Source organism: Oncorhynchus tshawytscha, linkage group LG09, assembly GCF_018296145.1.
Source record: "Oncorhynchus tshawytscha isolate Ot180627B linkage group LG09, Otsh_v2.0, whole genome shotgun sequence".
NCBI classification, from domain to species: Eukaryota; Metazoa; Chordata; class Actinopteri; order Salmoniformes; family Salmonidae; genus Oncorhynchus; species Oncorhynchus tshawytscha.
Window position 1 is genome coordinate 42,090,532 of NC_056437.1, and position 17,163 is coordinate 42,107,694.

The 17,163-nt window shown below is 41.8% G+C and overlaps 1 protein-coding gene across 1 annotated transcript in view; it reads right to left on the reverse strand.

Moving 5' to 3' along the window:
- LOC112257986 (protein turtle homolog B-like) overlaps positions 1 to 17,163 on the reverse strand; it is a 177,934-nt gene that overhangs the window by 70,357 nt on the left and 90,414 nt on the right. The window contains exons 4-5 of the mRNA XM_024432005.2: positions 14,783 to 14,934; positions 564 to 681 (exon numbers count right to left, since the gene is read on the reverse strand). Of these exons, the coding sequence (XP_024287773.1) occupies positions 564 to 681; positions 14,783 to 14,934 (270 nt within the window). The remainder of the gene's footprint in view (positions 1 to 563; positions 682 to 14,782; positions 14,935 to 17,163) is intronic.

Below are 17,163 nucleotides of genomic sequence, written 5' to 3' on the forward strand. Positions count from 1 at the left end.
CTCCCAAGGATGAACCAGACTTGTGGAGGTCTACAATTTATTTGGATTTTCCCATGATGTCAAGCAAAGAGGCACTGAGTTTGAAGGCCTTGAAATACATCCACATGTGCACCTCCAATTGACTCTTATGATGTCAATTAGCCTATCAAAAGCATCTATAGCCATGACATACTTTTCTGGAATTTTCCAAGCTGTTTAAAGGCACAGTCAACTTAGTGTATGTAAACTTCTGCCCCACTGGAATTGTGATACAGTGGATTAGAAGTGAAATAATCTGTCAGTAAACAATTGTTGAAAAAATTACTTGTGTCATGCACAAAGTAGATGTCCTAACCGGCTTGCCAAAACTATAGTTTGTTAACAAGAAATGTGTGTTTGAACAACGAGTGTTCAATGACTCCAACCTAAGTGTACGTAAACGTTCGACTTCAACTGTATGTACACCTGCCTATTAAAACATTCACCTTGCAGAAAACGAACACAAAGACACACAACTCTACTGCTGCACACATGTACACATATACACATGCACTCATACAGATGTTGAGTTGTGGCAGGGCTACCTTGGACAAGCAAGCGTGTGGTGTGAACCACCTCCCCCTGGATGCTGTAGGCTCGGCAGGTGTATGCCCCTCTGTCCTTGCGGCTGACCGACAGCACCGCCAGACTCCCATCAGACACCTGGGGAGGGAGAGGACACCATAGAAAAAGTGAGGGGTGAGTTCTGTTAAAACAATAAGAAAAATTAATAAAGTTCCATGTGAATTTACAATGCAGATGGTCTACATCGTGCTTCCCGCGGAGAGAGAAAAACAATTGTTTAATTTATGCTACTGTTGCTTTTGCTTGTCACAGGAGTGGGGCGTGTAGCTTGTTGTTGACCAGGGATGTTCTCTCAATAAGTGCTAAATTGGACCATTTTCCTGTCCTGCTAAGCAATCGAAAAGTACTTTGTAACTAGTACTTTTGTGTGTCAGGTAAAATGTATGGAGTAAAAAGTTCATTATTTTCTTCAGTAATGTAGTGACATCAAAGTAAAAAGTTACCCAAAATATGAATAGTAAAGTACAGATACCCCCCAAAAAATCATAAGTACTTGTCACTCATCAGACTCAAAGCCACTCCCCTACTCCCTGCTTGAGCTGCTGCTTTGCTTCTCTCTCCCTTGTGCATTACAGCTCCAGTTAATAAAGTAGCAACAAAAATGGTCTTTCCCTTCATGATGATGATGATCGAGACCTGTTAGTGGTAGTTTTATGATAACTGCACTGTGATTTAAATTTTGTAAGGGGGATAAAAACAGTTTTTCGGTTAGGGATTTTGACCTAACGTCAACAATCCCAATTTTATTTAAAATATATCATTGTAAATGCTGCATGGCCAATGCAGACGACTGATTGACCATGCGCCCAGATGACCAATACACTTCTCTCTCCAAAATGAGCTCTCTCCCACCAATTTGTCCACATTCATTGTTTCATAACCCAGCTATCACAGTGGATCTGGGCCAAAACACGAATAAAGTACAGTATTTCTCACATGTTGGTATTTTGAGTTTATCTCCATAATTATATTGTTTATACTTTTTTAAAGTATTTTTTGTGCTTTGCCAGTCAGGGGTGCCAGTAACCCACTGTATTACTTGTGGCTCGGGCTGATTGGGGCTACTCTCTGGCAGATGATTACACGGGCTGCTTTATATAATTGACATTTCATTATTTATTTACCCATGATTTATTTTACTCATTGTTACTGTGATCATAAAATACAATTAACATGTAAATGAAATTCTTTAAGAAACCTGTGTAGTATTTAATATTTTGCTTCTTTGTGGAAGGCAATTGATAAGCATTAAAAACCTTGTGGATGGAACAGTGCAAACTCTGTTTCTACAGATGCAGGTTCAAGAAGCGTGCCGGCCGCGACCGGGAAACCCATGAGGCAACGCACAATTGGACCAGTGTCGTCCGAGTTAGGGGAGGGTTTGAGTGCAAACTGCGTTTCTACAGATGCTGGTTCAAGACCTGTGCCGGCTGCGACCGGGAGACCCATGAGGCGACGCACAATTGGCCCATTGTCGTCCCGAGTTAGGGGAGGGTTTGGCCGGCTGGGATGTCCTTGTCCCATCATGCTGTTGTGAATCCTGTGGCAGGATAGGCGCATGCACCCTGACACGGTCACCAGGTGTATGGTGTTTCCTCCGAGACAAATTTTCTTTTGTGGATGGGTATAATTTGTATGTATAATAGTAATATTTAAAATGACTAAATGGGTTAATTTAATATACATTTATTTAAATTTGCATCGCCCGCTTCTGGGGGGATTCTGGTAAGATGCAGGCAAAGTTGGCTGAATTCCAGTAGAAGTACTTGGGCCGATTCTGGGCAGTCATTCATTTTGAGCCCGACACCCGATTCAATCAGTTCCGCCCCCGGAAGAGGGCTGCTTCCTCGTTGCTAGCTGGGAACTTCATTGTGTGAATTGTTTGCATTTGATTGTTAGAGTATATCAATTCCCCATTACATATGTAACCAGTAGTACATTTACCATTAATTCCCATAATTTTTTTTCAAAAGTTTGTTAGTATGGTTACGGTCATTTCTGTTAATGCATTCAATATTATTATTCCAGTCTTCACGTTATCATTGTCGTAGTGGACCCACAGTTTATTTCATTACGTTTACGAGTTAAGTCAAGTTAGTCATTGTCTTCTGTTTGCAGCGCTCCTGTCAATGTTGAAATGTTGAGTTAGTGTTACGTTCCCCAGTTTATGTGTTGTAGTTTGTGTATTTGTTTATTTCAGGAAATGGCTTCCTGAAATCCCTCAAGCAGCTGATTGGTCGACTCCATGGCTAATTGGAGAGCTGACCCCGCCCCCTCATCAAGACGCAGCTGTCTCCAGTTACACATTAATTCTGAAGCTATATAAAAGCCAGTGTCCTGTTCAGAAAAGAGATTTGCTGGGAGGTCATTGCAGAGAGATTTTGCTAGAGGTTGATTTTGATGGGAGTTCATTGCTGGGAAGTTGGTATGTTTTGTGAGTTTGTTGCTCAGATAGAGCTTATTTGATGTCCTTTGTTTCTTAGTTTGTTTGTGAAATTGTTTAATATCCTGTTTCATTTGTTCCCAGGGGGGAAGGGGAAGGCACCTAGGGAGTGCTTAGGCAAGAGGCCCGCGGGCATACATATACCCGTAGTATATTCATTGTCTAGGCACAATAGTTAAGACCTGGGCGGACCACCCCCTGTATTTTGGTTAGGGCACCAGGTGGTGCTAAATTGGGTAAGTAGTGGGTAGGCAGGTAAGATAGGAGAGGGGGGGCTTTGAGATTTACTTTCTTTGCTTTGGTTCCGTCCAACCCCTTTTCCCCATATTACCGTGTAAAGGAATAAAGTCCTTGTAAACGGTACCACATTGTCATCCTTACTCGCACCTACAGTCCATACCTCTTTCACTTCACGGAGAGTTTAGTTGTAGCAGGGTGTTGCATTCCCTCTTCATAGAGGCGTGCGTAACAGTTAGGACTACTTCTATGTGTGCACATCCTATAGGCTACCTGGCCTGTGCCTAAATGTAGGCATATAAATGTGCCCATTTGGGGATCTGATAGTATTTCTGATTGGTTTAACGCACCAGCTCTCCCTTTCGATAACCACAGCGTGAAAGGGAAAAAATGTCATGCTCTGATCCAGTGGAAACGTCATAAAATAGGCCTACCTGATTGCTTTACTTGGACTGAAATATGTTCTGGAACTCATTTTGGGTGCTGCTACTGTTTATATTTAGGTGCAGGAACTCCACAATCATTTTGAGCTAATTTTCTATAAGAGGAACAGGAGCTCAAGCAGTAGAACATTAGAGGTGGCGGTACTCAGGTCCGGTAAGCTCCTGCCCAAGTCAATCACTGCTTATCTGTTGCGCAAATAGCCTACAGCTGTGTCTCGAGCTCACTGGCGCGGGAAACTGCCCAGAATATTTTATATAAATGTTGGAAATTCGCTAGCGTGAGCTTAGGGCCGTTGAAGACAGGCCATGTGTAGCCAATGTGATTTCTGGGATATTTATTTTTATCAGGATATTTTCCACCTGCAGGCTACAATGTTTCTATTTGTTGGCTTTATGTAGGCAATTTTTTTACATAGTTGGCAATAGAAGTTACATTTTCATTTAGATTTGTATTGAATTTTGATTAACCACATTACAATGATTTTGAGATGAATGTTATTATAAATTAAATGAAACTGTTTCACAAATGTACATATGAAAACTGTCACGCAGATCGGTAAAATAAATTGACATTCCACATGAGAAAGGTTGCCGAACCATCATGTAGCCTATTACCGGCATCTTCAAGAGCGTAATGGCAGAATATGCGAAATTCAGCAGGAGAGGGAGGAGAATAGTTGGGTCAGGATAAGATTTTTTACTTCTGGTGCTCTCTTGAGTCATCTGTCTTAATTCATTAAACTGGATGCGTAATGCATTTATAGTTGATTCTATATATAGTTGATTTTATTAAAACAAGGGTGTGTCTATATATGGAAACATAGACGTGAAAGAACATGACTTTTGGTCTACTAAGCTTTTTTTTTGTCGGGGACAGCCCTACGACACCACCAAAATGGGGGCCTCTAAATATTTTTTCTGGAATTCAGCAGAGCCAAAGGGTCGACCGTGCCCCCTGCCCCTTTTTGATCCACACAGACGCACACAGGGGCAAGCACACATGTGCAGAAGTGTAGAGCTGCATCCTCTGCATACATCACATACTGAAAGCTACCAATTGATGTATTGAGCCAATGAAAGCTCTTTTTGACGTGCTGCATTTGAAATGTGACATATTGACAGCTGAGGCTTGTCACTTCGGCATATTAGGATGTGCTTTGTCTTCAAGGCAACACCACAGTATGGAGACATCAACAGATGTCTTACAGGGACTATGGAAATATCCATATATTAATTTTATAAACACACTGGTCTCTTTTCATGCTCAAAGGATATGAATAATAAGAGTTTAAAGTGATGATATGAAGTGAATATATGACTTCATCATATGCAGCTAAGAAGACTGCCTCTAGGTGTTATCCATTTGGATGATGAACAGCCCATACTGCAGGAGTAAATAGCGTGTGAAGGAAAACGTGGCAATTAGCTCCAAATTTAAAGCTGCAATATGTGCGGTGTTTCGGGCGACCTGACCAAATTCACATAGGAATGTGTGTTATCGATCTGTCATTCTCATTGAAAGCAAGTCTAAGAAGAGGAGATCTGTTCCATTTGCGCTATTCCTATGCTTCCTGTTTTTAAGTTTAGTTTTTGTGTCTTTTACTTTCGTTTTTGTACACCAGCTTGAAACAGCTAAAATTACAATATTTTTGGTTATGGAAAAGATATTTCACAACAGTTAAGATTGATTATCTACACTATACCTGCTTGTTTTGTCACATACAGTGCTTTCGGAAAGTATTTAGACCCCTTGACTTATTTAATATTTTGTTATGTTACAGCTTTATTCTAAAATGGATGAAATAGTTTTTTTTCCACCTCATCAATCTACACACAATGCCCCATAATGACAAAGCAAAAACAAGTTTTTAGAAATGTTTGCTAATGGCCTCCCGAGTGTCGCAGTGGTCTGCTGTGCCACTAGAGATCCTGGTTCGATCCTGGATCAAGTCCAGGCAGCCCGCCGTAACTGGGAGACCGATAGGGAGGTGCACAATTGGCCCAGCGTCGTCCGGGTTAGAGGAGGGTTTGGGATTGATGTTCTTGTCCCAACGTCCCAGGGGATGATGCTGTTGTTACGGTTTTCTTGTGGTGAAGGAGAGTCGGACCAAAATGCAGCGTGGTATTCTTGATACATGTTTAATGACGATGAAAAAACAAACAATACAAAAACAACAAACATAACGTGAAAACCTATACAGCCTATCTGGTGCAAACAGAGACAGGAACAATCACCCACGAAACACTCAAAGAATATGGCTGCCTAAATATGGTTCCCAATCAGAGACAACGATAATCACCTGCCTCTGATTGAGAACCACTTCAGGCAACCATAGACTTTTCTAGATAACCCTACTAAGCCACAATCCCAATACCTACTAAAACCCCAAGACAAAACACACCACATAATAAACCCATGTCACACCCTGGCCTGACCGAAATAATAAAGAAAACACAAAATACTAAGACCAGGGCGTGACAGCTGTCCCAACATTGTGCCCGGCAAGGATGTTCTTGTCCCAACGTGCTCTAGCGACTCCTTTGGTGGGCCGGGCACAATGCTTGCTGACACAATCGGCAGTAGTATGGTGTTTCTGCCAATACATTGGTGCGGCTGGCTTCCGGGTTAAGTGGGCATTGTGTCAAGAAGCAGTGCGGCCTGGTTGGGTTGTGTTTCGGAGGATGCACGGCTTTATAACTTTGCCTCTCCCAAGTCCGTACGGGAGCTGCAGTGATGGGACACGACAGTAACTACCAATAGAATACCATGAAATTGGGGATAAAATAAAATACATTGTTTGCTAATTCCTTTTTTTTTTTAAAACATCAAATTTACATAAGTATTCAGACCCTTTACTCAGTAGTTTGTTGAAGCACCTTTGGCAGTTATTACAGCATTGACTCTTCTTGGGTATGACTCTACAAACTTGGCACACCTGTATTTGGGGAGTTTCTCCCGTTCTTCTCTACAGATCCTCTCAAGCTCTGTCATGTTGAATGGAGAGCATTGCTGCACAGCTATTTTCATGTCTCTCTGATGTTCAATCGGGTTCAAGTCCAGGCTCTGGCTGGGCCACTCAAGGACATTCAGAGGCTTGTCCCGAAGCCACTCCATGTATTGTATCGGCTGTGTGCTTAGGGTCGCTGTCTCCAGTCTGAGGTCCTGAGCACTCCAGAGCAGGTTTTCATCAAGTATCTCAATACTTTGCTCCGTTCATCTTTCCCTCGATCCTGACTAGTCCGCCAATCCCTGCCGCTGAAAAACATTACCACAGGATGATGCTGCCACCACCATGCTTCACCATAGAGATGGTGCCAGGTTTCCTCCAAATGTGACGCTTCGCATTCAGGCCAAAGAGTTCAATCTTGGTTTCATCAGACCAGAGAATATTGTTTGTTGAGTCCTTTAGTTGCCTTTTGGCAAAGTCCAAGCAGGCTGTCATGTGCCTCTTACTGAGGAGTGGCTTCCGGTCTGGCCACTCTACCATAAAGGCCTGATTGGTGGAGTGATGCAGAGATAGTTGTCCTTCTGGAAGTTGCTCCCATCTCCACAGAGGAACTTTAGAGGTCTGTCAGAGTGACCATCGGGTTCTTGGTCACCTCCCTGACCAAGGCCCTTCTCCCCCGATCGCTCAGTTAGGCCGGGCGGCCAGCTCTAGGAAGAGTCTTGGTGGTTCCAAACTTCTTCAATTTAAGAATGACGGAGGCCACTGTGTTCTTGGGGACCTTCAATGCTGCGGAAAAAAATTGGTCCCCTTTCCCTAGATCTGTGCCTCGACACAATCCTGTCTCAGAGCTCGAAGGACAAATCCTTTGATCTCACGGCTTGGTTTTTGCTCTGACATTCCCAGTTAACTGTGGGACCTTATATAGACAGGTGTGTGCCTTTCCAAATCATGTTTAATCAATTTAATATACCACAGGTGGACTCCAATCATGTTGTAGAAACATCTCAAGGATGATCAAACATGATGCAACTGAGCTCAATTTCGAGTCTCATAGCAAAGGGTCTGAATACTTATGTAAATAAGGTATTTCTGTTTTTATTTTTAATACATTTGCAAACATTTCTAAAAACCTGTTTTCGCTGTGCTATTCTGGGGTATTGTGTGTCGATAGCTGAAGATTTGTATTTATTTAATACATTTTGGAATAAGGCTGTAACGTATCAAAATGTCTGAAAACTTCCCGAATGCACTGTAAACTGAAATAAAGCAAACAAATAGAATTTTAGCAACCAGGAAATGGCAGAGCAATTTCTGAAAAGTGCATCCAACTACAGAAGATTATGTTTCAACAGGACTTACTACAGTCAACCCATTCTAAAGTGTGCATGAATTTAAAAAAACGTAAGCCAATGCAACATTAACCAATTAAAACAGTTATGCAGCAATGAGGCCCAATACATTATCACTGCATATTGTCTACGCTTGAATTGCCCTGCATTTTGAAATATATATATATTTTATTTATTGGTATATGATCACACGGGCAATGGGTAATTAGTTGTATTACTTTATTTTTTAAAACTGAACTGATGACCTGCATCTGATGGTCAGTCTGAGGGGAGGGACGGAACAGTGGTGAGGCTAGCCTCTCATCCAACTCCCAGTACCTATGCCCTCCTTCTCTCCTCTAAGAAAAGAGGACAGTCTTCCAGCTGATGGCGAAACTCAAGTCACACTGCATTATTTCTGCCTCATGCACCAATTCATGTTGTTACTCCTATGCCACGTTCCCTCAAAAATGTTGGCCACTGAGCAAATTTCAGATCTGCTGAGCGCAAGCTTGAACGTTCAGAAAATTCTGTGCAACTTCCAGCGCACATTTACCTTGAACACAGAAGCAGTATCTGCTTTAAGTTGCTGTTTTAACAGTGGCCAAGTAGGCTACTGTGGCTATTTGATCCTAATGTAGGCTAACCAGAGTGGTCTACCATCAAACACAATGGAGAAAATGCATCCCATAACATTCTAACATGGAAATAGCTATTCTATCATTCAACCTACAGTAGCAGTCAATGTGGTGTTCAATGAGGCCAACATGAGACTTTTGACAAAAACATGCAGAGCTTCACATTAACCTGTTTATCCACTCAGACAAGGAGGTGACTGAAAATATTGTTGTGTTGTTTGATGCAAGAAACCACTTTACAAAATTGAATCAATTATTATTCCCAAACCATTATTACAGCGAATCAGACAAATTATGCTACCCTCTGCCTATTGGCTACTTAGATTATTCAAGCCTGTCTCAAAATACAATGCTTCCCCTTTAAGACAAAATAAAGCTCTTTACATGACTCGCTTTTCAAAGATGTCTAGAAATGTAAACGTTTTGTGCTCTTGAAAGAGGCAATCACTCCTCTATTGCTGACAACAAATTATTTATAACTTGACTAATAACTCACGAACTAGCAAAGGATATGAACGAAATGTACACGTGGCTTCATGCAGCTCTCGCTTCGATCTCAAAACAAGCACATCTACTCACGACTGCTCATGCTGTAAACACAGTCCAGTTCAATGAAAATGGCACAGATGCATATATGGCAATGGTCTATTTGGTATATGCCTACTGCAGCTCTGCTTATTCCGCATTGGTCTGTTTAGAGTACGGGCTGATTCGTGCATGTCAATGCAATAGAATCCTACTCCGATGAGTTCTGCCTACAACAAAATCTCTTGCATAGTTAGTTTTCTTTCGGTATGTTGCACTGAAAGTGTCTAGTATTATGTTGATTCACAATATTTGCCACAGTAAAGGGAAGTGTTGATATTGTCAACAGGGAAAACTCTTGAACTCTTGAGTCAAGATCACTTTCTGAGTCAAAATGCAAGCCGCTCAGATATTTTTTTTTAACATGACTAAGAACGTAAGCCTATGCAACATTAGCCAATTAACAACTGTACTGTAGTAATTAGGTTTGTGCAGTAAGCTGTAGGTACAATACATTATTACCGCATATTGGCTTTGCTTGAATTGCCCTGCCAATGCATCGTTGTTCAGGCCATTTTAAAAACATTTTTGAGGTAGGCTATGTGATCACACTAGTAATAGATCCGTTGCTGCATTAGTTGTGAGGTAGAGCTGAGGTAGCATACATTGAAATAATTTGCTTTTTATTTTACTGGGCTAACGATGCCTGCATCTGATGGTCAGTCTCAGCAAGGGAGAGAGCAGCAGACTAACCAAAAAGGACATCGTCTTCCAGCTGTTGGTGAAACTTGAGTCGCACCGCATTAATTCATGTCGTTACTCCTATGAACAGAGAAAGTGAAATATTCCTTGATATTAAAAAAAGACCCAAGCTGCTATTTATAACAACACAAGCCTATCGAAACACATTCCTACTCATTCATTACTGCTGCAGTGCTTGTTGTAGTGCTGAGTGGAAATAGAAAGAATGAGCATTTTATGGCTTATAAAAGTGTTGATAGCACTGTATAACAACTTAAACAAGAACTTACACACAACAGTAGCTCTTTGCTGTATTCGTTGAGTCTCTCTCTCGTTTCACCTATAAAGGCACCGGAGGGGATGGCTGCCGTTTTACGGGCTCCTTACCAACTGTGCTATTTTATTAGTTTTGTAACTCATTTTGTGCATAATGGTGCTGCTACTGTCTCCTTTGACCGAAAATAGCTTCTGGACATCAGAACAGCGATTACTCACCTCGAACTGAACAAAGATTTCCGATTCGAAGGATATCCTGCTTTATCGAGACAAGTCTCAAATCCCCATCATCCACGTGAAGAAAAGACGGAGAAAATGGGGGAGGAGTGCGGGGTGCCTTGTAGGAATTTGCCAGCAAGTAGGTAAACCACCACTACCCTCCGTATTATTGGCCGATGTGCAATCATTGGAAAACAAACTGGATGATCAAGACTATCCTATCAACAGAACATTGAAAACTGTAACATCTTATGTTTCACCGAGACGTGGCTGAACGACGACACAGATAATATAGAGCTGGCTGGGTTTTCTGTGCATCAGCAGGACAGAGCAGCTACATCTGGTAAGACGAGGGGCGGGGGTGTGTGTCTATTTGTCAATAACTGCTGGTGTGCGATGTCTAATATTAAAGAAGTCTCAAGGTATTGCTCGCCTGAGGTAGAATACCTCATGATAAGCTGTAGACCATACTATCTACAGAGAGAGTTCTCAGCTATATTATTCGTAGCCGTCGATTTACCACCACAAACTGATGCTGGCACTAAGAACGCACTCAACGAGCTGTATAAGGCCATGAGCAAACAAGAAAATTAGCATCCATAAGCGGCGCTCCTAGTGGTCAGATGATGCAGATGCTACGCTACAAGACAATTTTTGCTTGCACAGGCTGGAATATGTTCCGGGATTCATCCAATGGCATTGAGGAGTATACCACCTCAGTCACCGGCTTCATCAATAAGTGCATTAACGATGTCGTCCCTACAGTGACCGTACGTACATATCCCAACCAGAAGCCATGGATGACAGGCAACATTAGCACCGAGATAAAGGCTAGAGCTGACACTTTCAAGGAAAGGGACACTAATCTGGACACTTATAAAAAATCCCGCTATGCCCTCAGACAAACCATCAAACAGGCAAAGGGACAATACAGGACTAAGATTCAATCCTACTACACTTTGCCTTCCCAGCACTAAGGCTGCTGAATCAAGTGCACCTACCTCCAACAGCGTAAAACCCCCAAAACATAGGAACGCAAGGCTTTATCGTTGTTGATTTTACAGAAATGTTTGGTGATTGACTAGGAATGCCTTGGAGAATGACCATTTGATCATGATCGACCGGTTGGTGACCACTGCCCTAGGCACTTTGTCATACTGTACATCAAAGGATTGGATGGGTGATGGGTGTAAGCAATATGGCACAGATTCCAAATTGCTAAAGAGTGGAAGGGAGGATGAAATGGAAAAAGGATGAAAGAGTGGAAAGGGATGACGGCTATGTAGCCCTGAGGGGAGAAGGAGGACAAACAAGGTAGTAAGCTGTCTCTTCTCTTGCAACGGATCACGGTAGAGGAAAGTGGCAGCTGATTTGCACTGATATGGAAAGAAACAGGACGTGTGCAAAGCAATAGATGTTGGATACTTTGCTTCAGAGAACGACCGATATGGACTTTTTAGGGCCGATACTGATTTTTGGTGGTCATGGAGGCCGATATTCAATATCATGTATGCATTCATGCATCTTTCTTAAAATCAAATAATACATTTGACTGTTTTTACCAATCTAATTACACAACATAATGGTAATAATTGTATTTGAATGGTAAATATCTTGATAAACTGGATATATTAAGATGGCATAGGCCTACTCACAATACAGGTGAATGCATATTCAATAGGAGTGGGTGTGTGCATGCATTGAGTTATTGAGCTTGTTTTGGCAGATCAGTGGAGTCTATGGTGCTACAGATGACAAACAATCTGTTTGCCTTCCATTTTGGAGTTTTTGTATTTTTTTTGCCTACTGATTAACACCATTTGCATAGAAGCATCACTCCAGCATGTCACACCTGTATGGAAGAATATCATATAGGCACTGCTGTTAGTTTGAGACTATAAAATAGCACCTATTCAATGCAAATGGGTCCAACGTAACGTCATGATTTGTGATCATGATCATGGAATTGGTAGTCATTTTCTGTGGTCGGGAAAAAAATACATTCAGTTGACTAAACAATTCCGCTGCCATGATGACATTTGAAATAACTCAATAGGCTAGTTCAGCTATCTGTCAAGAAATGGGCAGGTTGTGACTTGATCTTACTGCTACGAATGGATTGAGTGAGCACCCCTCACACGCAGCACCCCTACACAGCAGCCCCACCAACACCAACACACTCACACAAAGCACCCCCACCAACACACTCACGCACAGCACCGCCACCAACACACTCACGTACAGCACCCCCACAAACACACTCACGCACAGAACCCCCACCAACACACTCACGCACAGAACCCCCACCAACACACTCACGCACAGAACCCCCACCAACACACTCACGCACAGAACCCCCACCAACACACTCACGCACCCCCACACAGCCTAACACAGACAGACACTTTTCAGCATCCCAACACAGCACACACATAGCCTAACAGACACACACAGCCTAACACAGACACACACATAGCCTAACAGACACACACAGCCTAACACAGACACACACACAGCCTAACAGACACACACAGCCTAACACAGACACACACTTCTCGATAAGTCTTAACTGTAACACAGACCGGTACTATTCTAACAACAGATTACTTCTAAGGTAGGCAGGCCTACACGTGAGATGGGTTACATTGTAATGTTATTTTTTAGTTACTCTGGTGATGGGAATATAAACTGCAGCAAATAATTAGTCTAGGAGAGTGACCTGCCTGTTAGCCAGTTGCACAGAAATATCGATGGAAGTTCTGGAAGTTTTTACTTGAAAGAATAAAACCATCAATCACAAAATTTGTTGCTCGCGCAATACAGCAAATGCCTGCGCAGCACTGCCCTCACCTGGTTCAGCGAACGGAGTAAGGCACTCCCACACAGCTAGCACTCGTCATCAAACATGAATCCCTGACAACCCATACATCAAAATGTAGCTAAGAAGCCCTACTTTGTAACATGCTATGTTTTCTGGTGTCTCGGAAAACATCTGAATGACAGAAGCGAAGGAAAAACGTTTGACGTTATATTTAAGACAAAAGACCTCCGATGACCGTGAAACACACTCAGGACTTCCCCATACTTTTTGTCAATACAATGTCACATTGATCTTACTCTGATAGGTTGAGGAATACCCATCGCAAAGAGCAAATATGAACACAGCTATTTTGCGGGTTTCACAAAAAGGGCTGTCCCATAGATTTGAACGTGCTTAGCATGGCACTTGCTTTACATTTGGGCTCATATCGCGTAAATATCTTAGCGTACAGTTTTTTTTACATGGGTAACAACTGCCACATTAATGTTTTCAAATTATTTAAATTGTATTCTCACAAAAGCATATTTAGTGAAAACAGATTTGTTTACTGCGTTTTTTGTTGTTGTAGAATTCTCTTATAGTGTCCATTGTTTGTTGCGTAACCTAACACCCTACTCTTGGTGCTGGCATCAGCTGTAGCTGAGCTAAATCGAACTCTTTGTTTCGAATCCTCTTTGCTATATTCCGGCTGAAACATGCATGGTTGAATGTCACCATGTAGCTAATAGAACATTCATAAAATGCTCCATGGTTGAATTCGTGTTTAATCATTTGAAGCTATCAGTTCTTTCAGTTTTGCCAAGAGTATTTTGTGTTGTATCCACCTCCCTTTCAAAAAAGCCCATCTTGGGGAAGGAACGGGGCCAGAGCAGGAAGCACCGCCCTTGTACACTTGTATATTTAGCAATGAATCCGCCGATAGGAACATCACTGAAAGACGCCTGTTGGCGCTATCAAACAAGGACAACCATATCTACACACAACAAAATGTATATTGTGTTCGGTATAACATAGACGGCTTCGCTAAATGCCTCAAAGCAGGACTACATTTATTTTCAGATCTCACCCCCCCCCATACACCGTAAGTCGCCATAGGGTTTATCGTTCGGCACGCAAAGCCCAGTCCTGCCCTTTTTGTGGCCAATTATGTGTGAAACACATCTCACTGACCTGGGAATCCCTCGGACATGATCAAAACAAACCCAGGGTCCCCCAGGGTGAAATTCCCCTTTAAAGTTGTAAATGGAATTGGATAGAACGTCTCCAGATAACTAGCAGACTATGCAATCCCATGAATAGAGCCATATACTAGACAGATGGGGCAGGTCAAATGTTTACCAGTAATGTTAACCAGTAATCTATCTTCTAACATTATCCCCACACATTATCCCCACCGCTCCTGGACTTGTTCAACAGTTTGCATGATATAGCCAATGTTGTCCTTTCTAGCATGGCCATCCCCACTGTGCTTAGTATAACTACTTGGACTTCATTGGGACATTATCGCGTGATTACCAAGTGGGTGGGGAAAACATAGGAAATGGTGATGTGGGGGTCTACCTTGTACTTGTCGCTGTCCTCCACAGGCTCGCCCTCCCGGATCCAGCTGACAGAAGGTTTGGGGTTGCCGGACGCCACACAGCTCAGGGTGATGCTGCCGCCTTCCTTGGCCTCAACATACTGCGGTGGCGTGTCTGTGAAATTGGGGGGAGCTGTGAAAAGGACGATGAAAAGAAATGGTGAGTAAAATGTATTTGTCAAACAATATCTCTAATGTTCCAATGCCTGTAAGATATTTGCATTTTTATGTCTGTCTAACATTGTGTGAAGCTGTTATGTGGACTAAGTTTGTCCTATTCTGTTTAATATCAATTAATCCTGGGATCCACTACTACAAGTTTTAGCTAGAAAACCCGAGGTGCGGCTGGGAAAGGTGCATAGTCAAGTGAATGTTTACGAACTTTGCTTGGACGATGTATCCATTGCCACACACAAGTAATGTGTTTTCTGTTCATTTTACTATGCATGTGCTGTAGTGTATGTGAGAGAGCTCCAACAAAGAATGTCAATGCATTTATTACCTTTAATATCTGCAAATAGCAAATAAACTACTTCAACTTGAAGCTTATACCAAAATATGGCCAAACCAGGGTATCACTTTATATTAACATTCAGGAATAATAAACCATGTGTAAGGTATTTAAAAACAGTTTGCTCACCATTTAATCATTACTCCCATTATTTGTAAATGTTAGTAAGATAGTTATTCACACATTTATATAAAATGATCATTATATTAAACATCTTGTGTTGTGTGGTTATTATGTTACCACTGATATATGTTTTTATCTAGGTCATTTTGAGAACTTAACACTTGAACCACCGGGCCTTTCAGCCTAGAAGTATCCACGAGAGATCGTTGTCGAACGGTGCCATTAGCACACGGCTGGCCTCGATGTAACTCCCCTTCTAGCCAATGACAGGTCAACATTCTAACAGTCTAATAAATACATTTCATATATGCTATCTGAAGAATAATCATTTGGTTGTGTTTATGAAGGTAAAGAACATAATAGCATTTTTATTTGTTTATGTTACTCTAGGCCAGGGATGGGCAACTTTGATGAGGGTGTGTGCAACAAGAAAATCTGAAGCCATCATGAGGGGCCGAAGTTAGCTCACGGGTCTGTGTACCCACATCCATCTCCCCACATTGTGAGCAAAAAAATGTGTAGCCCCCCTCTTGACAGCAATTCATTTTAGAGTTAATTTCATGCAATTCTATACATTGGGGTGAAAGTACAATTTTACAGTTTTAAAGCTAATTTGCTGCAACTCCACACATTTTGCCATAGGGTGGAAAGACATTTTTGCAGTTTTTAATATGATATCTGAGTGAGACCGACTAACAACATCAATAGGGGCCCGATGAATGGTAATTTGACCATGATAACAGTTAACAGATAGTTTAGATAACTGGCCGCTAAACTAACTTAGCAATCTAAAAACATTTAGCTGACATGGGCTAATTGACAGACTATCAAAGACGGACATAACAAGAGTAAAAACTGCTGATGCACAAGCAAATTTCTACTGACGACTCATTTATACTCGCTTGTGCACCATCTAGCAACTATTGACTAATTTATACTCGCCTTTATGTTTGACACATGGGCGCTAGCCTATTAGCCATGTTATGACTGACTTGCTAGTTGGATTGTGTTGACATTCCCTGCCTAAGTTACAGTCATTGAAATTGAAACACTTCATCCCAAAGTGGTGAAAGCAGCAAACAATGTACCATGCCAGCTGTGGTTTACAACTTGATAGCAATATATTTCTGACTACCAAAAAATGTATCGGTGAATTATATGAATCATGCATTGAACTGCATCCATCTATTCTGCCAACAATGCATTACTGTACGCCATAAGTAAAATATAAACCTCTTATAAAGTTGGTTTTGAAGCATACACTGGCAATTTGATATTTTTGACTGATATTATTCTGTTTGTTTCATATCTGTAAAGTAGTTAAAACGCAGTCAGTTCCACCTTAAGGAGCATCGTGTACTGCTGGAATCTACGGCAGTTGTGCTTAGTTACATGGTGCCAAAGAGCCACTCATTCAATCATCAATGAATCCTCTGTGTACACCATCTCCAGGCATTTATAGCCTCTAAGTGTACTGCATATGAGCCGCTACCGCTAGCCACTTCCACTCACTTTCCCCATCCTCCACTCCTTTGGGCCGTGTTAAGTGTGAATAATTGATCTCCCTCTTTCCTCTCTCCTCTCTACTCCTCTCTGCATTTCTCCAGGGCCTACTCCTTGCTTCTGATTTAGGACCAACACCGTGGCCTAGACGAAACCCAAATCTCCCACCAGCTCATTTCTTTTGTGATCATTTACAGACTGAGAAGTCGGTTACGCCCTAGTTAT